Source organism: Canis lupus, chromosome 4 (assembly GCF_011100685.1).
Source record: "Canis lupus familiaris isolate Mischka breed German Shepherd chromosome 4, alternate assembly UU_Cfam_GSD_1.0, whole genome shotgun sequence".
NCBI classification, from domain to species: domain Eukaryota; kingdom Metazoa; phylum Chordata; class Mammalia; order Carnivora; family Canidae; genus Canis; species Canis lupus.
In genome coordinates this window covers 59,338,009-59,361,264 of record NC_049225.1, presented here as the reverse complement: position 1 = coordinate 59,361,264, position 23,256 = coordinate 59,338,009, and the positions used below count along the sequence as shown (strand labels likewise).

Genomic DNA, 23,256 nt, shown 5'->3' with positions numbered 1-23,256 from the left:
CTTGCTGTATCATGCAGAATTATAAGTCAGTAACAGATTGCCCATTGAGTAAAGTTCTTGATCTAAAATTCCAAGTATTACATGAATCACCAAGTAGCAAAATGAAGAAAGGCTACATTTTACTCATTCAACTGACATTTACTGAAAATCAAAATCACCTATTTTAATAGTTGGTGCCATGTATACTGCATGTAAGCAGAGGGCAGCTAGAAGAGGCATACCAGCTTTTAAAAGGACATGCTGAAAATTTTCTATGGGTCTTGAAAACTGAGTATGGTAAGACTGAGAGGTGTGGGCCTGTATGTCAGAGAATGGCACTCTAGGTAGAGAGAGTAGCATCTGTAATTCTCCAGCATGAAAGTGCATAACCATTGCATCTGCTCGGATAATACGCATTAATATGTTTGATTTGGAGAATGCTAGATTTGGAGATCTGGGGAAAGGGCATCCTGGAACAACAGAGGGGAGACCGTGGAGGACCTCTCTAGCTATGCCAAAGAATGTGGATTTCCTCCCTAAGTCAGAGGAATGCCAAATGACCAGCATGCCATGATCAGAGATAGATTTTACAAAGGTTGCTCTTGTGGCAAAACAGACAACAGGCTGGAAAGGAAGTAAGGGTGGATTCCAAACAGGTCATCCCGAATGTTACTGGCACAGTCCAGGTAAGAAAGAACAAGATCTGCAGAAGGCAGCGGCAGTGTGATTGCGCATACAGCAAAAAAAACCCTCAAGGGGTGAAATCCAAAGAATTTGATTAGTGCTTGGATGTGGGAACAGAAGACAGTGTGGAGTCCTTTAAGCAGGTCAAAAAGTCCCTCCAGGGAAAGTCAAGGTCCCTCAGGATAAGGCAAAATGCTCCTACCTTAGCAGTGCTATTGACATTATCGGGGTCTCCCTCCTCGCACTCCAGCAGCGTCACATGGGTGAGGTTCTCCACTGGATTTGTAAGTGTCAGGAGGACCTGGCTCTCCTGGGGAATAGGAAAAGCCTGTCTCAGACATGTTCCACTGCTGCCACCTAGGTCCACCTTCTTATTGCTACACCAAGCATTTCAGAAAACCATTACAACCCCAGCCCCCCTTACTCCTAAGCAATAACACCCACCTATACCTCTAAGTCACTACATCATTCTCAGAGGGCTGGCGGATTCCTATTTTATTATTTATATATTGGGCTATGTGTGCTCTGGAGCTACTTAAATTACATGAGGAAATAGGACAGATCCCACAGAAAGAGCCAGGTACTAGATTCAGAAATTCTGAGGAATGTACATTATCTAAGTGATTAAAGTTTACAACTCTTGCTCCAACCAGTCCTCCATGTAAGGACTCCTGAGCATAACTTAGTCTGCTTAGTCTGAAAGTTCTCATAAATAAAATATGGGAGCTGCAGGGTAGCCAGATATTGAAAAAAATCATTCATTAGGACTCTAAAAGACTTTTAAGATTTCTTGACCCATAATTTGCTCGTTTTGTACTTTCTTGAGATTGCCAAAATCTTTCAGATGAACATGGATTACATAAATGTCTTCATAAGCAGCACAAAAGTAAAGAACTAAAGGGGCTGCTAGAGAATATTCTACAACCCCTGGGGCGGGGGGGGGGCAGGAGGGGGCACAGATAAGGAACTCAAAGAAGAAGAGCTGTAGTAAAGAAGAAATCTGGTTGATTCCTGGTATCTGACACACAGAAATGGGATGTGGAGAGTCTTCTGGCTGGAGAAGAGCTAAAGGTGTCTGTGGGGTAAAACATTTTCTCTCCTCACCCATCATTCCATCTTTATATAACGTGCACACTGCTCCTTCAAAATTTATGTTAAAGATGCTGCTGCCAAGAATCTCAGAATAAAGAAATTAAAAATCTCAAAACTTTTATGATTTCAAATTTTTTTATCCCTTGCTCCTGAATTTCATGCTAAATATACCGCCACCCACATACACATACACACACACATCTCTGATCAACCCTTAGTCTTCCTGTTAATAAGCAAAGTACTAACCTTCATGTAGCGAAGGTTGGGAATCGACATGATTCTCACTTCTGGGATATAATTGCTATGCGTGAATAAAAAATACATTAATGTTCATTGAAGTCTCTTAAAATTATCACTTTTTTAAAGCAATTGCAGCAAAGATTTCTTCCAGTTAACTAGAACATGTCACACAAAAAGAATCTTAAAGAATCATACCATCATAATGAGATCTTAAGACATGAAACCAACTGGTAATGAGTTGTCCTGAAATCTTAGGGACTCTATCATTTATTTTTTTTAAAGATTTTATTTATTTATTCATGAGAGACACACAGAGAGGGGCACAGACATAGGAAGAGGGAGGAGAAGCAGGCCCATGCAGAGAGCCCAAAGCGGGACTCGATCCCGGCACTCCCAGGATCACACCCTGAGCCAAAGGCAGACGCTCAACCACTGAGCCACCCAGCCATCCCAGGGACACTTCTATTTAGAGCCTATGTATCTCTGTGCATTATAGTAAATATCTTCCTTATACATTTGCTAGATAATTTTTGAGATTTTATTAATTCATTTCTGTAAATCGAAAAGGCAACTAGTTATAGGGCCCATGACTGACTGGGTCAAAGTACTACTTACCACCTACTTACCACTGTTATATAGCACTATGTGCAAGGTAATGTTTTAAATGCTTTAAATTTAACTTATATAATCTTCACTGTGACTGCATGAGACAGGTGTTATTATTATCACTGCCATTACTGAGATGAAGAAACTAGGCTTGGGAGAAGTAACTTGCTGGTGAGTGGTCAAGTAGCTCTAGGGTCTTTCCCCTTAACCACTTCATGTTTTGCTGCCTCCCTAAGTAAGACAACACAATACCATACTCACATGTGTTTAGTCTGAACTCAAAACCACCCAGAGTCAAATCCCAGTTTAGTGTTTATATACCTATTCTTTCCTCCAAAGTCAACAGATCAGTGTTTCTCAACATTCCTGACTACTGTAAGGACTTATTTTTAATTACTGCGTAATATTCTACAACCTGAGTGTACCTCAATTTAATCAACTATTGTTAATGGCTAACCAGACACGGGAATTTCTAGATTTTTGCCTTTTTAAAATGTTACGATACACATCCTTACATATATATCTTTAGATATTGGTGGTTTTGCTTCAACAGAATAGATTCCTAAGATAGTACTGCGGTTTAGTCTATGTAGTTTTGTCTTGATATTCCAGGCCACTCTCCAAAAAGACTAGCAATCCACAAGCCTACCAACAATGTATGTAAATGTTTCCCCACATTCTCAGGAGTACTAAATGCTATTTATTATAGCATATATTTATAGCATATATTTATAAACTTTTCCTATCAAGTACCAGCATCTATCCCTGTATTCACTAACCATTTGAAATTCCTCTTCTTTTTTTTTTAAGATTTTATTTACCTATGCATGAGAGAGAGAGATTGGCAGAGACACAGGCAGAGGGAGAAGCAGGCTCCATGGGGACTCAGGGAGCCTGACATGGGACTCGATCCCAGGTCTCCAGGATCACGCCCTGGGCCTAAGGCAGGTGCTAAACTGCTGGGCCACCAGGGCTGCCCTGAAATTCCTCTTCTATAAGCTGCCAGTTCAAATCCTTTTTTTTTTTTTTTTTTTTTAATTTTTTATTTATTTTTTATTTTTTTTATTTTTTTTATTTATTTATGATAGGCACACAGTGAGAGAGACAGGCAGAGACACAGGCAGAGGAAGAAGCAGGCTCCGTGCACCAGGAGCCTGACGTGGGATTCGATCCTGGGTCTCCAGGATCACGCCCTGGGCCAAAGGCAGGCGCTAAACCGCTGCGCCACCCAGGGATCCCCAAATCCTTTTGTCCCATTTCCACTTTTATCTTTCCAATTTGTGGGAATTGTCTAGGGACATTAAATTTTTATCTGTCATGGAGTAGGAAATATTCTTTCTTGCTCTATTGTCTGTCTCATGATTCTGTTGTCAATTTTTTTTTTTAACAATTCACATATGTTAGGTTTTTCTGCTAAAGGCCAAGCTATTTTCTTCCTTAGTGGTTTCTGGGTTTGCTGCCTTACTTAGTTTCCTCTAAGCATTTCTTGCCCTGAAGTCAAGACAATATTTTCCTAATTTTTCAAAATATTTTTCTTGTTTGATTGATGGTTTTTGCAGCAAAATTCCCTTCTACTGACAAGTCCCAGTAAAATTAATACTAATGATCACTTTAATCTAATTTGATGACTGTTATTAGAACATAAGTAAGATGAGCATTGTTCCAGGATACTCTTTGATTTGCTATACTTGGTTATTTTTTACTTCAATATTTAGGATCATTACCAAAATTAGGTACTTTATAATTTGTAATCAATGAACAGTTACTCTCTGTCCAATAATCAACATAACAATCACTGTCTCACACCACACTATCAGTGTGTTTCTGATGGAAACACTCTTGATTCTAGGTCTATAAGTTGTTTTAAACTTCATGGTACGTAACTCAAAACCTAAACAGAAGAAATAGCAAGATTATTCTGATGCATTTTTTTTTTTTTAAGCCCAGAGTAAATACATTTCATGTTGAAAAAAGGCAAAGAACAGTAAACTAAAAACACCAATCCCAAAATACTCACACAGCAACCAGTTGGATTTTGAATTTGATAGATGTTGGATTAAATTCTGGCTTGCTCAAATTATGTTCACATTTCTAAAAATAAAAAATTATAGTATGTATCAGAGGAAATCAAGAATATACTCTGCTGGATCCACAGAGCTGTTAAATTCAGAAGGATAGCATTTACTCAAGTTTGGTTTTATTTTGTTACAAGACCATGCATGTTTTGAAAGAGCATATGCTACTGATCTCCAAAATTTACAAAAGATGTTTTAGACATAAGTAACCACACTATCAAATATTATTATACTTTTGCGGTACTTAACTACTGAAATAAAAACTAACACATACTGAGTACATACTACGTGTGTGGAACAACAATGTGTTCCTTAGTTTAAATGGATTTAAACATCATATTGACTTTATAAGTGTAGGTACCATAACAATTATTATCCCCATTTTACACATGATGAAAACAGGGCACAGAAAGGGTTAAGTAATCCGTACAACTCCACAGAGCCAGTGAGAATTGAAGCTGGGTCAGGGAGTGTGGGTAGCTCAGTCAGTTAAGCATCTGACTCTTGGTTTTGGCTCAGGTCATGATCTCGGAGTGGTGAGATTGAGCCCTGAGTCAGGCTCTGCCCTCAGATGGAAGTGTTTGAGATTCTCTCCTTTGGCCCCTCCTCACACCTAACGCACTCATGCTCTAAAATAAATAAATAAATCTTAAAAAAAAAAAAAAAAAGGGAAGAAAAGAATAGAATCAAAGCTGGGATTTAAATCCAAGTAATGTGATTTCAGATCCCATGTTTTAAAATACAGTAACAATTTTTTACTTTCTTGAATGGGTACTACATATACCTGGTTAAAAATTTCTTAACAGTACAAAACAGGTTCAGTGTAAAGGTACCCATTACTTGTCCTTTGTCCTTCTCCCCACAGCCCAATCAGTATCTCATGTGTTTTCTTACAAATAGCCTATATATGCACATACAAGTATATACACATATCATTTTTTTACAATAACATAAAAGGGAGCATTTTATATACTCTACTGCCCTTTGCTTTTTTACTTATCTATCTTGGAATTCCATACCAGCACAAAGAGCTACCTCTATATCCCACTGTAATCATTTCTGAACTTATTCAACTATACCCAAATTGATGAATATCTGGGATGTTTCCATGATTTTGCAACTATAAATAATACAGCAATGAGTATTCTTATACATCAGACATTTCTCACATGTGTTAACTTTTGCTAATCTGGTAACTATCAAACAGTATCTCACTGTAGTTTTAATGAGACATTTCTCTGATTATTGTAGGAGTATCTTTCATGTTTACTGGCTATTGAGATTCCCTCTGCTGTGACTCGCATGTTACTATTTACTGGGTGCTTTTATACTGGAGTATCTTTTCCTTACTAATTTGCTAAAGTTCTTTACATGTCCTGGACATTAATCCTTTAATTATATATCTTACGAATTACTTTTCTCAGGCCATGGCCTATCTTTTCATTACTTACGGGTCTTCTTTGGAGTGCAGATATACATTTTACTTAATATGTCAAATATATAATAATATTGTCCATTTTACTTAATATGTCAAATATATAATAATATTGTCCTCTATACTTTGTGATTTGTCTTATTTATGGAATATTCCCCTACCCAGAAGTCAAAGATTTTCTTCTGTTTCTAGATGTTTTGCTCTTCATATTTGCTCATTAAAGTTTCTAATGTTCCAGGGTGCCTAAGTGGCTTCAGTTGAAGGGTCTGCCTTCAGCTCAGGTAATGATCTCAGGATCCTGGGATTGAACCGTGCACTGGCTCCCTGCTCAGTGGGAAGTCTGTTTCTCTCTGTCTGCCCTTCCCTCCTGCTCATGCGTTCTTCTCTCAATCTCTCTCAAATAAAAAAAAAATTTTTTTAAATAATCTTAAAAAAAAAAGTTTCTAAATTCCTGAAATTGACCTTTGTGTATGGTGTGAGACAGAGACCCAATTTTATTTTCACGTAATTATTTGATCTAGCAAAATTTAATAGGCTATTCTTTTCCCAACAATCTGGAATGCTATATTTGGTAAATAACAAGTTTCCTCATACCCATGAGTCTGTTTATGTTATCTCTATGTTATTTCTAACCTAACATATATATGCATATTGAAAAAACTTTTTATATTTATACGCACAGATTTTCCCTCCCATCCTTTCCTTACACAAAAAGTTGTGTACTTGTCACAAATCCTGCTTTTTGCACTTAAAAATATACCCCAAATTAGTACCTTCTTTTTTAGAATTATAGTACGCATTGTGTGGATGTACCATAATTCATATTTTGGTTTGTATTTGTGGAGGTCTATTCACTATTTCTTTTCTTCTACTTACTGTAGTATAGACTTAATCTGCTCTTTCCAATTTCCTAAGGTAAACACTTAAGATGACTGATTTTTAATCTTTCTTCTTTTTCTAATCTACAAATGTAATACTATAAAGTTCCCTCTAAGCACAGCTTTCACAGCATCCCACATATTTTGCTAAGTTGTTTTCCTTTTTATTCAATTTAAAATATTTTAAAATTTCTCTTGAGGTTTCTTCTTTGACACATGCTATTTAGAAACGTCCTGTTCAATCTCCACATATAATACATGTATTGAGGACTTTCTACTTTTCTCTACTTTCTAGTTTAATCCCATGGTGGTCTGAGAGTAGACATGGTATGGTTTCATTCCTTTTAAATTATAGGGTTTTTTTTTGTGTGTTTGTTTGTTGGCTCAGAACGTAGTCTGCCTTGATGAATGTTCCAGGTAAGCTTGAGAAAGATGTGTATTCTGCTGTTGTTAGATGAAGCAGTCTACAAATGCCAATTATATCTAGTGATTAATGGTGTTGTGTTCGGCTATGTCTTTACTTGTTTTATACTTGTTTTCTACTTGCTGAATCTGCCCATTTCTGAAAAAAGGGGTGATGACACTATGACAGTGGATTCATCTATTTCTCTTTGCAGCTGTCTTAGTTTTTGCCTCACATAGTCTGACACTATCATTAGGCACATATACACATTAAGAACTATTATGTCTTCCTGGAAAATCAACCTTTTTTTTTTTTTTAAAAGATTTTATTTATCCATTCATAGAGACACAGAGAGAGAGAGAGAGGCAGAGGCACAGGCAGAGGGAGAAGCAGGCTCCACACAGGGAGCCTGACGTGGGACTCGATCCAGTGTCCCCAGATCAAACCCCGGGCTGCAGGCAGCGCCAAACCGCTGTGCCACCAGGGCTACCTGAAAATCAACCTCTTTATCATTATATGATGTCTTTTATCCCTGTTAACTTCCTTTACTTTAAAATCTGCTCTCTCTGAAACTAACATAGCTACTCTTGCTTTCCAGTGACTAGTATTAGTACGGTATATCTGTCTCCATCTATTTACCTTTAATCTATGTGTCTTAAAGTGGGCTTTTCCTTCCTTTTAATTTATTTTTAAAAATTTGTTGAGTATAGTTGACACATAACACTACATTAGTTTCAGGTGTACAACATAGTGATTCAATATTCCCACATATGGTATGCTCACCAGTGTAGCTACCAGCTGTCACCCTACACTATTACAATACCATTGACTATATTCCTATGCTTAGCCTTTTATTCATGTCATTTATTCATTCCATAACTAGAAGTCTGTATCTTTTCCTTCTTTTTTAAAAATTTTTTAGAAAAGATTTTATTTATTTATTCATGAGAGACACACACGGAGGGAGGCAGAGACATAGGCAGAGGGAGAAGCAGGCTACATGCAGGAAGCCTGATGTAGGACTCAATCCTGGGACTCCAGGATCACGCCCTGAGCCTCAGGCAGACACTCAACCACTGAGCCACCAGGAGTCCCTTTTTCCTTTTTTTTTTTATAAAGCCTTTTCATTATAGAAATTTTCTAACATATGCAAAATACAGAATAGTATTACAAATTCCTAGGTACAAGTGACCCAGCTTCAACAATTAGCAACTTGTTAGCAACCATGGGCAAACTTGTTTCATCTATACTCTCACCCTTCTACCATGTCTTATTATTCTGAAACAAACATTGGATATCATGTCATTTCACCCATAAATATTTTGGTATACATCTCTAAAAGATAAAAGTATTTTTGAAAATAATAATACTATTATCCCTAAAAACATGAAAAGTTCTCTTAATAGCATAAAAAATCCAGGTAGTGTTTAAATTTCCCCAAAGGTTTCATAAATGTTTTTTCCTATCCCCCACGCTTCCTTCATTTTCTTCTGAGGTTGTGTTTGAATTGGGATTTAAATGAAGTCTACATGCTGTGTTTGGTTGATATGCCTCTTAAGTCTCTTCTAATCTAGAGTTGTATTGTCAGTAGCCACTAGTCACACGTGATTATTTAATTAACAAAGATGAAAGATCTAGCACCTCAAACACAATGTCACATTCAAGTGCTCAACAGCGACATGTGGCTAGTGTCTACCATGTTGGACTGTACATATACAGAACATTTCCATCATCAGAGAAATTTCTGCTGAATAGCACGGATTTAAAAGTTTTCTTTTCCTTTCCCCCCCCCCCCCTTTTTTTTTTTTTTACAATTTATTTATCAAAGAAACTCAACTGTTTGTTTCATAAATCTATAGAGGCTGGATTTGCTGATGGTTCCTCTTTCTTCCTCTCTTTTAAATTATTTTATTACTCCTTTTTGTTTCCTCTTTACCAGCCTATAAGTTATATATTCTTTCACTACTCTTTTAGGAGTTAGTGCTATGAATTTATTAACCTTCAGGTACCTCAGTGTCCACATCTGTAGAACAATAACAATAATATCCACACCTCATAGTTGTAAGGATTTTTACCTTGAAAGCAAATTAAATTGGTACCTGGACACCTAGTACATTCTCTAAGTATTTTTTATATTTACTACATTCCAGAAGCTTTGATTGGCCAGGTACAAATGTTTATTTTTGCTTTTCTCTTGTACAAATGGCAATTCTAAAGAATGTAATAATTACCCGACAGCGCAGGGATCGTTTGATCAGAAGATGTTTGTGACGAGGATAGAGCTGTGAAGCACAGACTGGCTGGAAGTCAGGCTGCAAGAGGCGCTGCTGAAGGGTAGTCACTAGCATGAAAAGCAGAAACCAGACTTAGTTTACAATGACTCACTCAAAGTCAGACTTACATGAGATAATCACATGAACCAATACTTCCTTGGTGAATAATTCTTCAAAAAACTACAATAGAGAAATTTGACATTTTAAAGTTCTTCAAGTGATTATATCTATTTCATTTGTTACTTGATTTATTTTACCACTAACAACTATGATACCATTAAAAATCTCAAACTTGGGGCATATTAGCAACAAAAGCAGAATTAGATGTAAAGTAGAAACAAAGCAAAATAATGTAAAATATTACCCTCTGTTAAATTTACTGGTCTTGTATAGTAATCTTCGGGTAGAGGCTCCACTTCGTCTACAGCCTGAGCTGGCTCAATCTTTATCTCTTTTTGGTCCTCTCCTTCTTTAAGGCTAAAAGATAAAAAGCATTCATTTCTCAAAGGTCCACCTGATATCCTCAAAGCCTATGATATCAATAACTGAAGTATTCTTCTATTGTAGAATTCTTTGTTCAGGTCTTTTCTAAGCATGACAATCTTCTTTTGTCATGTGGCAATTGTTTTATGCCACATTCCTTCAATATTCAGTTCAATACCTGCTTTTCTCCTTAAAGCCATTTAATGTCCAAACTTACGACAGTCCAGCAAGGGTACTGATGGTTGCACCAGCTCGTGGTCGCTGAAGTCTGGTTCCAAGACCATATTTGTCCTAAACAGAGTTAAGAAATTCCAATTACAAATCCCATATTTATATATCCTATTTACCAAAAGAAAGATTTTTTTGGGGGGGGAGGGGGTGGGACAGCATGAGAAGCTCAGGGAAATAAGCAGGAAAAGAAAAAAAAAAAGCTACTTTGAAAGCTCCTTTTAAAGGAAGTAGCCCCAGATCATCTTATTCTTAAAAGTAAAAGCACCAAACATGGAGACTAAAGCTACATTAGTAGAGTAAAACTGAACTAAATGTGATTTTTAGAAAACTGTTAATCTAAAAATATCTAAGCTATGGCTTAGAACAGAACTATGTGGAGTGTGGAGTGATGTTCTTGGAACATCAGTGATCATCTGCTAACTTCTTCAGGGTTAGCAAGAATCATAAAAGAGAACTTACCACTACATGAATAGTGTGTTGCTGTAGGCCCCCAAATAGCAGCAGGTTGCAACAGAGACAAAAAAATGCAGCATAAGACAGAAGCAAACTCATACAGCAGGCAGGTTAAAAGGGAAGCTGGAAGAATAATGCCTTTAATTCAAATTCCTCTCCTAAATATACTAGTGCATATGCCGATCATACCACTGGGCTATTCCTAAAATTTCATTAAATTCACTAAAGCCTCTGCCAAATCTAGATGTTTTGCACGTTTTAATGTTTTATTAAGTTCTAAACTAAGTATTTTTATATGGACCTCACCAATCCTTAGGGTTTCAATGGTTTAGCTAATTCTCATACGAAGCAGTATGAAGCAGTACAAGTTACATTTCCTCAACTGTCAATCTACCCCACAGGATTATTGTGGGGATTAAATATGTGAAAAGTGCTTATTAGCACAGTGCCTGACACATTACTGTCCTTCAATAAATGTTATTGTCAACCTCCTGGGCCCCAAGCAAGCATATAGAAAAGAGATTATTCTATGAGAGCAAATAAAACCCGAGGGACAATAACAAAAGCTTCAAATGCTAATCTTTGCTTCTGGATTGGTAGTATACAAAATAGCAGAGAATGTCTTCTGTGAAGAATTTCTATCAATTACACTGGCATATAATACTATTTATTTAACCACACAAAATGCACTGTTGTAAAAGTCAGTGTTCTTCACACTGGGGAAATATAGGAGGGTGCCAGAAATAATGTGAGCTGGGAACCCATTACTACAGGATGTCAAAGGTGGCCTACCTGGGTAATATAAATAAAATCTAAAACTTGCCCACCTTCTTCCGACTTTCTGTTTTAAGAGTTCTGTGGTGTCTACAAAATTAAACATTAGCCCTGGGGAATAATCAGAAGAGAGAGGGCAGTGATTCAAAAAGGAACACAAAGGTCCTTAAAACTCAAAAAACTCAAATAGAGTGAATGATACAGCAAAAACCTAACTGCTGGACTTAAATACCTATGATTGGAGAAACCTGTCTTTGCTACCCATCATTCAGGAATCTAAGGTCAGCAGCCACTTTCTGAAATAGTCATTGTTCTCAAGGCACACAGGTCTTGATCAATGAACTGCACATTCCTTTTTGTACCAAGTCCTCACCGAAAAAGCCAAAGGCATATAGTTTCTACGCCGTGCCAGTTTCTTGCGATCTCGCTCAACCTTCTCTTTCTGAGCAAGCTGCTGGTAATATTCAATCAGTTTGTTCATCTGCAAGAAATCAAAGATGTAGTATTTATTTTCATGAAAAAGCTAACAAGAAATATGCAAAATTAATCAATGAAACTACTTGGACACAATGAACAGAGAAGTCAAATTACTATGGTGGGCAAATTTGCCCTTTTCTTCAAAGAGAACTTTTATTAGATTTTTCTAGATTATTTGCAGAATTAAAGTGGAAACTTTAAGCTTAAAATGGGAAGAAATGGGCAATGAAAAGGCTTGGAAATTTCATGCCCTCTTTTTACTACTCTTTTACTCCATTACATATTTCCCCTTACAGCTGATCCCTTTTTTTCTAGAATGGCCATAGGCTCATCTATTTCTAAGAATGTGACATCTCATACTCTGCCTTCTCCCCCACTCATACATTTTCATTTTTTAGAATATATTTTAATCCTCAAAGCAATAAATATTGATTGTGAAAAGTTCAAACAATATTAAACATGAAGAATAAAAAGCAACACTTCTCTTTTATCTCTTGTGTCCAAGTTTACCCTTCCCCTTACTAAAGGTATCTGCAATCATCAGCTTACAGATCTTTCTTACACACTTACAGACACAGGTATGTTACATTTTACACACATTAAAACAGAAATCCTGTATAGAGATATATAGCTTTTATATGTCTGAAAATAGGTATTTTTTCATACAGGAGAAAAAACATTATTTTATAACTTACATTCCATGTAGTACTTTTTCCTTTTTCTGAATCATAACCTGACTGCAGAACTGCAGCTACAGCTAGGTTTCTCTACTAATTTAAGCCAGACTAGAACACACAGCCACTGTGATTTAATGTTTTTTTTTGTTTGTTTTTTTGATTTAATGTTTTATGAGAAGCACTGTCTATGTGTAACAGACACCAAAATACACATCACAGATTTCTAAGCATATGTTCTATCCACTGATAAAATGGAAGATCTTCAGTCTTTTTCTCCCTCTTTTCTTAGTTCATCCTCTCTCCGACGATACTTTACTTACCCGCTGCGTGTGAGGATTTTCAGGTTCCTGCCAACCACCACTAGCTGCAAAACAAAGGAACATTAAACAAATTTCCATAATTTGATATTTTTATTTTCATAGAAACAGGTAGTTCTGGGCAGCCCTGGAGGCTCAGCAGTTTAGCGCCATCTTCAGTTCAGCGCCTGATCCCAGAGACCCAGGATCAAGTCCCATGTCAGGCTCTCTGCATGGAGCCTGCTTCTCCCTCTGCCTGTCTCTGCCTCTCTCTCTCTCTCTCTGTCTCTCATGAATAAATAAATTTAAAAAAATTAAAAACAAGAACAAAAAAGCAGGTAGTTCTGAGTTATATAGACGAGAACATTTAGAATGAATTTTTCATTAAAAATAATAATGGTTATAAAGATAACCACAACCACCACAACTAATACATGCATAGCTTCTGTGCCAGACATCAAAATGTATTACATTTCATTTTCTACAATAATCCTCTAATATGGGGATTCTTATTATTAGTCTCATTTTACAAATGAGAAAATTGAGGCTCAGAGAGGTTAAATAACTTGCCCAAAGTCACACAGATAGTAAGTGTAAAGCTAGGACTCAAACTCAAGCAGTTAGACTCTTAAGACACTGCTCTTATTTATAATACCATGCATTTTCTACATTCTATGACCTTGATTCAGAGAAAAATTTATTAGGTAAGTAACAAACTACACAAATCATAATGGAAAAGATTATTCTGGAAAGCTAAAAGTAAAACCAAAATGAATACAGCTGACTCTTAACACGGTTTGAACTGTGTGGGTCCACTAAATGCGTATTTTCAATAAATACAATACAGTACTGCAAGTATATTTTTTATTGCTTCTCTGGCCTACTTTACTATAAAACTACATCTATCTATATACACAATACATATAACATAAAAAAATATGTGTTAGTCAACTGTTTATGTCATCAGTAAGGCTTCCAGTCAACAGTAAGCTATTAGTAGTTAAGTTTTTGGGGAGTCAAAAGTCACGCACAGATTCTTCACTGCACAGTGGGTCAACACCTCTTTCCTCTGCACTGTTCAAGGGTCAACTGTATATATCTCAATTAGGCTCGCCAAAAAGAGGGGAAAAGTAAATTATAGTGAGATACCATTTTACAACCATCAGTTTGGAAAAATTTGAAAGTTCGATAATACTAGAGCTGCCAAGGATCTGGAGCAATGGGTAGTCTACTCTTATTACCAGTGGGAGCAAAAACTGATAAGTTGTTTTGGAGAGCTAAAGATACAAACAACTTAAAAGAAGCAATTTTACTTTCAGTTATGCAGAGAAACCTTTATTCTTGGATGATTCTGAGAGCACTGTTAACAAAGGTAAAAAAATGAAAGCCTAAATAAATGTCCATCAAGAAGGGACTAAGTAAACTCTGGTAAGTCATGTATAAATCAATTATGTATCAGGAACATAATGCCAACACAGAAAAGTTGTAGCAGGATACATACAGTATGTTTCCACTTGAAAAACACTTGTTAGTGGCTGCATACATACATACATATGTGGAGAAGTATAAAGACATGCATGGATACTGATAAACACTGAATTCAGGAGTAGGATGATTACTTTCTCTCTAGGAGGCTAAGGAAGGGGAATATAGTGGAGATGGGCTACACAAGGGGCTTAAACTGTTTTGGTTATGTTTAATTTCTGAAGTTCACTGATAAAATACATGAATGTGTATTATCTGTATAAGTAAAAATAACCTTTTTTCAAAATAACAAGGACGCTTGTTGACGAGGATACCTCACCTTGCAAGAAACGGCAAAAATATCCTTTACCACAATATTCATATTTTAAAGACTGCCTTACTTAAGGCAATCATGAAAAATAATTATGTGAAACAAATGTTTTAGTTGTAGTAATATTTTGCAAAATCTAGATGTTTTACCTAATTGCTTCTTTAGAACTGGTAATTTACTCTGAAGAGCAATTTGGGAGACATAACAATCTCATTTCTCTGCACATTACAGACATAATGGCTTACTTATAAATAAACAAATAGTTCTAAAGTGGTTTCAGAACTTCTCAGACACAAATGACATCATGAAAGAAAAAATGATCTGTACTCTTTAAGAGCTCCTAGTATTCAATTATCATTGTCAAAATACTCTACAGGAGATAGATTTCTGGAAGTAAACACAGATTTTAAGCTTTGAAATACAAATTCTCCAGTCTTAATGGCTCATAATCTAAAAAGCATAAAACATTCTCTTAAGAGTAACACTGAGAAATCTATTTGGATTTCTGGGCTTTGTTTCTTTAACTTGATAACAAGAGACAAAATACAAACAGAAAAAATACACTTCAAAAAAATACACTTCAATTCAATGAGGCATATATACCGCCATCCATCCATCCTGGATGGATGGATGGATGAATGAATGGACAGATTTGTTTGTTTGTTTATTTATTTATTTCAGAGAGAGAGAGAGGCAAAGACACAGGCAGAGGGACAAGCAGGCTCCATGCCGGGAGCCCGACGCGGGACTCGATCCTGGGACTCCAGGATCGCACCCTGGGCCAAAGGCAGGTGTTAAACCACTGAGCCACCCAGGGATCCCCCTTTTTTTTTCATATTCAATTTAAATGCATAAGCAAATTCAAACAACTTACTTGCTACATTGACATTAAAACACAAATATTTACTGACAATCTAGAAAGGTGCTACAGAGTCTTCCTAATACAAACCACATTTCAGGAATTATCAATCCAGCAACAAAGAGCTCAAGCATTCTAAACCAAACAACAGTATCAAGGATTAAATTTTTAGTAACAGAGTTGAATCTAAAGAAACCTGACCTATACTAACTTCCAAATTATGTAGAGTCCTTCATTTTAGTTATATCAAATGACATAATGAGTTCATTATGGGCGTCCTCATAGACTAGGAAGCTGAAATTTTAATGAAAATCCAAAAAAAAACTAAGTTGTTTCAGAAAATTGAATGACATTTTAGAAATAAAAAAGACAACGGGGAGTTAGCAATACTACTGTTTTATAAAAAAATAAATAGCAACTCAAGACTTTGAACTGACTGTACAGTTTCTCTTACGTTAACCACAAGTACAGGAAATGTAAAAATAAAGGAAGTTTCCTTTATTAAAGGTAAGTGCAATCTCTACTCTGAAATGCTCAAATGATGGAAAGGTAATTAGTGCCTTACGTGCACTTTAGGTCCAAACACAATTTTTCTGTTTCACTGATATTCTACATAAATACATGTATCTTTGAGCACGTGTTTAACGCCTCAGGGTATTTGGATATGAAATTGCTAAGCAGAAGGATAAAGCAAATTATTATTATTATTTTATTTATTCATTTTTTATTAGAGTTCAATTTGCCAACATATAGCATATCACCCAGTTTTCATCTCATCAAGTGCCCCCCCCCTGTGCCTGTCACCCAGTCACCCCATCCCCCTCGCCCACCTCTCTTTCCACCACCCCTTGTTCGTTTCCCAGAGTTAGAGGTCTCTCATTTCTGTCACCCTCACTGATATTTTCACTCCTTTCTCCTTTATTCCCTTTCATGATTTTTTATATTCCCCAAATGAATGAGACAAACATATGTTTGTCTTTCTCCGAATGACTTATTTCACTCAGCTAATACCCTCCAGTTCCATCCACGTCGAAGCAAATGGTGGGTATTTGTCGTTTCTAATGGCTGAGTAATATTCCATTGTATACATAGACCACATCTTCTTTATCTGCAAATTATTTTTAATAAATGGTGAAGGAGTTTAAGAGTATACTATCATGATGAACACGGAGTCATGTACAGAATTGTGTAATCACTATATTGTACACTTGAAATTAATGTAACACTGTATGTTAACTCTACTGGAATTAAAATAAATAAAATGCCATTTATTTTGTTAAAATAAGAACAAATATAGAAAGGGGCACTTTGGAGCACCTGGGTGGCTCAATCAGTTAAGAGTCCAAATCTTGATCTCACTCAATTCTTAAGCTCATGGTCGTGAGTTCAAGCCGGGTGTTGGGCTCCAAGGTGGGGGTGGAGCCTATTTTGGGGAAATAAAAAAAGGAGGGGGCGGTGCCTGGGTGGTAGAGTTAGTTAAGTGTCTGACTCTTGGTTTTGGCTCAGGTTGTGATCTCACAGTCATGAGACTGAGCACCAAGTCTGGCTCTGCACCCAGCACAGAGTCTGCTTGAGATTCTTTCTCCCTCTCCCTTTACCCCTTCCACTCGTGCTCTCTCTCAAACAAATACATCTTAAGAAAAAAAAAAAAAGAATAGAGGAGTGCCTGGCTGGCTCATTTGGAGGAGCATGACTCTCAATTTCGCGATTGTGAGTTCAAGCTCCATGTTGAATATAGAGATCACTCAAATAAATACACTTTAAAAATTAAAGTGTAAAAATAAAATTTAATTTTATTAATTTTATTAATAAATTTAAAAAATAAAAATTTTATAGAAGTTATCAAACTGCTCTCCCAGGTAGTAGCATATAAAATAACTATTTTCCCATATTTTTGCCAACACTTGATATTACCAGATTTAAAAAATTTGCCAAATCAAACAAGTTTTAATTTGCATTAATAGTGTAAGGCAATTTATGATACTCAAAGAAAGAGTTAAGAAATAAAAAGAAAGGGCTAAAAAATGTCAGGGGAGGGAAACACAAACTTGAGTCGTAAATTTATGAGAGGTTAAGGTCTTACTATGGAATTTGCAAGGTTTGGAAGAGTTTGGAGGCCAGATAAAGATCATTTTAACCCTATCATAGGGTCTTCCATGTACACATTTTGGTTATCGATCATTTTTATTTCCATTTTGAGAGCTGCTCTTCTTATCCTTTGCCTGGTCTTTCTCTGGGGCCTCTTTCTTGATTTACAAGGGTTCTTCATTTTCAGTTATTTATCTTTAGTCTGTTACATTGGATCCAAATATTTCTCTTAGTTTGTCATCTTTATCTTTTAGATTTGTTCATGGTGTCTTTCATCATCAGGACTGTCTATCTTTTAGAAAGAGCATCAGTATTTTGATTCTAAGGGGACACCTGGGTGGCTTAGGGATTGAGTCCCACATCAGGCTCCCTGGAGAGAGCCTGCTCCTCCCCTCTGCCTGTGTCTCTGCCTCTCTCTCTGTGTGTCGCTCATGAATAAATAAATAAAATCTTTAAAAAATCTGCAAAAAGTTTTTTTGATTCTAAGAAAGTGTTGGGATTTATCAATGCTATTTTATCAACTCTAAGAAAACTAAATAGTTTATCCAGTCTTAGATGAAACATCATAGTCCATAAATGTGAGAGTTTGGGAACACAGAAGAATTAGATCTGAATTTAGCTCCTGCCTTCCAATAAGTAACAGAAATAATAATCTGCTCCTGCCTTCCAACAAGTAACAGAAATAATAATCTGTGGGCAATTATAACACTGCCAATTTCACAAAATCTCATGTTGAAGTCTGCCTGACTCACCTACAGATTTGTCTGCCATGCCTACATCTCTAGATGTCCAGCGACAAAATCCACAGGCCAGGTAGTAGGCTTTCTTCATGGTGGTCTTGGCAGGGTCGTCTGGAAGCTGTGTGGAGATGCTTGTTGCCCGAGTGGAGAGAGTATGCATACAGCCAGGACAGTCAAAGCAGTTGGCACATCTATAACACAACATAACTGTTCAGTCATTTGACAAATATTGATCAAGCACCTGCCTTGTGCCACACGTTGTTCTAGGTATTAGGAATTCCAGAGGGAACTATAAGAGAGGAGTGTCTCTCAACTAAAAAGAAATTAAATAGTATTAAAATCTTGTTTTAAAATTTAAAAAATATATATGTATATCTATTTTTAGTAAAATACAATCATCACCAAAGTTCCTGAAGAATTAAAGCCTGACTCAACCCTACTCCAGAGAAAATCACTGTTAAACAGTCTGGATTTAAGTATTTCAGACTCTTTTTAGGCTTACACAGACCACGATTCCTGAGGAAGAGAGAGGTCACAGGACAGAGCAGCTATACAAGGAAAACTTGAGAGGCAATAACACAATAAGCTGTGAAATTGGGTTTGGAAAACAACTGCTTATTTGCTGTGTCAGAGAGCTGACACAGAAACCAAACAATGCTATCAAGCTGCAACAGTTCAGGAGCATTGCATTTTCAGGGCTTTCTGTTCTCTCCTTAGGCCCTACTCCTCCCCTTCAGGGGCCCCTGTGCTTTGTTGCTTACAACTTCCTCACTATCTGAAATTATCAAGATTTCACTTCCAGTCCTGGACTTGCTCTGAAGCTCTGTTCCACAACTCTATCTGTGATACTTTGCCATCTGGATAACATCCTCATATGAGGATAATAATGGTATCCACCCACTGTTCACTGATATTTTGAGGATTAAATGATAAAATTAGTGTGTGAACAACATAAAAAAAAAAGTGTCTGGCTTATCAGGAGGTAATTATCAGGTTCAGGAAAGATAAGTCATAGTGGTTCACATCCACAGAGGCTTAAGGGTATGATGGTAGAAAGGACTTCCATGCTAAGCTAAAAATCCAGTGGGTATGAGCACACCTACTACCCAAATCTTGTTTTTTATTAATACCATTTTTCAATAAAAGGAACCAGGGCTACTTGGAGAAATTGCAAGACTGAAGCAGAGTCCTGGGATGAGACTGGAGTATCTTGTAGGACAGAAAAGTAAGGAAATGCTCCAAGAATGAATAACCCCGGCCCCCCACCATGCAATGATGGCAGTATGTCAAAGGTATACAGGAGTCTACTAAAAGAGCTCCCAATGGCCAAAGCTGGAACAATCTAAGCAAAAAAATAAAGTGGTACTGGATTATATCCTAATGCATAAAATCAATATTCATGCTTTAAATAAATAATTAAACAGGAGAGAAGAGAGAAAAACCTGCCATTCAAAAGAATTCCAAATAACTTATGCAGAGAACCCTCATGGAGGGGGTGCCTAACTCCCAACTATTTAAGTGTCAGCTGTAAGTGTGATTTTTCCCTCCAAAGAGTACAGTATAAAAAAGGAGAAAAAAGAATGACCCTATATCAGAGAAACCTGACAAACAAGAGTTCAAGCCAGGTCATCAAAATTAACATAAACAGTGATAAGTTCTATTAATAGTATGTACCCTCGGTGGATGCAATGAAAGATGTACTTTACCTCTGTTGTCTTCCTCCCCAAAACATATTTCCCCAGCTGATGAGAAAAACATCAGATAAATTCCAATCAAGGGACATTCTACAAAATATCTTACCAGTACTCCTCAGAACTTTTAAGGTCCTCAAAACAAAGGAAAGCTTAAGAAAATGAAACAGCAAGAGAAGCCTAAGGAGACATGACTATTAAATATAAAGTGTGTATCCTAAATAGAATCCTGGAACAGAAAAAGGAAAACAGGGAAAAACTGAGGAAATCTGAATAAAACGAAGTGTTTAATAATAAAGTATCAATGTTGTTCATTAACTGAGGCAAATATACTATACTAATGTAAGACGTTACTAGGAGAGACTGTGTATGAAGTGCACAGAACTCTCTGTACCATCTTCACCTTAATTCTTAAGTTTAAAGCTGTTCTAAAATAGAAAACTAATTTAAAAAATCAAAGGACACTTCATCTTTGGCAAAGGTGATGCTAAAAAGTGAAAACCAGCTAGTTAGAAAAGAGAGTTAATTCCATGTATTTTCTTACTAGCTATTAAAAAAAAAAAACAGTTGAGAAAACAGAAAAAAATGGATCACAGTCTTACCTATTCTTTTTTATTTATTTTTTATTTTTTAAAGGTGCTTTTTTAAGAATCTTTTTTATTTATTTATTCAGAGAGAGAGAGAAAGAGAAAGAGAGAAAAGCAGAGGAAGAAGCAGGCTCCATGCAGGAAGCCCGATGTGGGACTCGATCCCAGGTCTCCAGGATCACACCCAGGCTGCTGCAGGCGGCGCTAAACCGCTGCGCCACCGGGGCTGCCCCTTACCTATTCTTTTTTAGTTTGGCTTCAGCTGATGGCATATTTTCTAAGCAGCTGGGACAATAATGGGAGTCCACCTAGAAAGAAACAAGAAACTAAAAATCAGAGGAAAAGGCACTCAGTCTAGCTTGTATATACATTTATGCCAAATAGTGAATTCTAAAATATACTGCAGCAGAAAGTGAGAAACCAATGATATGCCAAAGAACCTAGACTGTTTACAGCTTATTCTTCAACCATGTTTTTTCTTATCCTCTAGATTTTCTAAAACCATTCCATTTTTCCTTTCTGATCTTTCCTGTTCCCTTTCATCAGGGTTTTATGTAATACATGTGTTAAAAGGTGTCTATGGAAAAGAAGAACTCTATGATAATTTAGCGTAACAGAGTAATAAAAAATATAATAACCTACTTTGTGAAGCTGTGATCAAATATCCTTCCATCCTTTTTAGTGTTTAGCTTTAATGGACTGTAAGAACTTGACCACACTTAAATTGTTAAGAGAGACTTAAAAAAGTTATCTTTTTTTTTTTTAATTTTTATTTATTTATGATAGTCACAGAGAGAGAGAAGCGCAGAGACACAGGCAGAGGGAGAAGCAGGCTCCATGCACCGGGAGCCCGACGTGGGATTCGATCCCGGGTCTCCAGGATCGCGCCCTGGGCCAAAGGCAGGCGCCAAACCGCTGCGCCACCCAGGGATCCCTTAAAAAAGTTATCTTATTACTAAAGTATTACAGGTTCACAAAAGCATAAATTAACATTTACAAAACCAGCTTTAGACAACTGATTAGAGATTTTTAAATGGCAAATTAAACTACTAAACTAGCAAGATAGCCTTATTGTGTTTAACTGAAAAACAGCAGAAAATTAAATTTACTGTATTTTTTAAGATCTGAATAATTATTTTCTTTAATGTAGGTAGATCCTATTGGACAATTCTAGAACTCTAATCACCTACAGATATAAAGACAGATTTGAATATAAATACTATGATAAAAACAGGCTTCTTTTTTCATCATCTGCTCTACATAAGACCACCTTTGAAAGAATAGTTTCTGCTCAAATTATCTCCAGGAACATAAAATACAGTTTTGGCTAATATGTGCACTCACTCATCATAAAAGGCAAACAATAATTTGTTCCTTCTTGTGGCTCCTTTCAAATTACGGGTGTCCCTTCAAGTGCAGCTCTAATCCCAGGTTCTTGGTTAGAACTTTCTGGACTCCTCCAGCCCTCACTAGTCTCATCCTTCCCGAAACTCTAAATGGCCTCCACTTCATAGGTGGAGGTACCCATGAGTCTGTGAAAGACGCAGTAAGACAGAATGTCCTAGCTCAAGATATCCTTGGAAATCATGGAGGCTGAGCTCTCCCATGACCACCAAGTGGGAATCTAATCCAATAAACTCTGGAGGTGGAGGTGGAGGTGGAGCCTGAACAGGAAAAGCATGTAAAAGACAAAGGACCTGCTAAAGAGATACGGAGAAAGCACAAATGAAAAAAATACAAGAGATGTCATGTACATGATATGGCATTGATTTTTCTCTTGTATTATTTAACTGCTTTCTGTGACTATTATTTTTTGTGACTATTCTTAATATGATGAAAAATATACCAAATAAAACTATTAATGATAATGTGTAAAATGGCAGATAGCATAGGGCACGTATTCATACGCATTTTTAACAGACTGGGGATCTTCAGTGAAGTTCTCTGAATCATGTTTCAAATCCTGATTTGAAAGGCTGAGGAGTTTCAAATCCTGGTCCTCCCTGTCACCTCCAAATTTTTGGCTGTGATCTAGGTCAAACATTGCATCTGTTACCTTAACTATAAAGTTGTGTGTGTGTGTGTGTGTGTGTGTGTGTGTGTGTGTTTAAGGTATCCATTCTGTTGGGCTCTGGGATGATTAAAGGAGTTTACATAAACCCATGGCATATACAAAGTACTGAATAAGCAGTAACTGTTCCCAGCAGCTTTTTCTTAACTAGACTGTGAGTCACTCAACAACAGGATTTATGTCTTCACTCGTCGTTTAATCCCCAAAGCTTACTGAATGAACAAGTTGTACCAAGTGCTGCAGAAGTTTGAGGATTTCGTTATTTGGTACACACACACACACACATATATAATTAAAAAAAAAATAGGGTGGAGTGCTTTACGAGTCCTGAGCAATCCCACTTCCAACGCCCAGTTGTGCCTGAGGACA

At 36.7% G+C, this 23,256-nt stretch overlaps 1 protein-coding gene across 2 annotated transcripts in view; it reads right to left on the bottom strand.

Moving 5' to 3' along the window:
• Window positions 1–23,256, bottom strand: part of DCTN4 (dynactin subunit 4) — a 29,518-nt gene that overhangs the window by 5,483 nt on the left and 779 nt on the right. The window contains exons 2-12 of one of the 2 annotated variants that reach the window (XM_038535017.1): window positions 21,054–21,124; window positions 18,551–18,729; window positions 13,081–13,124; window positions 11,980–12,087; window positions 10,839–10,859; window positions 10,366–10,439; window positions 10,030–10,142; window positions 9,624–9,733; window positions 4,619–4,692; window positions 2,002–2,056; window positions 866–973 (exon numbers count right to left, since the gene is read on the bottom strand). In XM_038535017.1, coding sequence (XP_038390945.1) covers window positions 866–973; window positions 2,002–2,056; window positions 4,619–4,692; window positions 9,624–9,733; window positions 10,030–10,142; window positions 10,366–10,439; window positions 10,839–10,859; window positions 11,980–12,087; window positions 13,081–13,124; window positions 18,551–18,729; window positions 21,054–21,124 — 957 coding nt within the window. The remainder of the gene's footprint in view (window positions 1–865; window positions 974–2,001; window positions 2,057–4,618; window positions 4,693–9,623; window positions 9,734–10,029; window positions 10,143–10,365; window positions 10,440–10,838; window positions 10,860–11,979; window positions 12,088–13,080; window positions 13,125–18,550; window positions 18,730–21,053; window positions 21,125–23,256) is intronic. The other variant, XM_038535018.1, reaches the window with a different exon arrangement.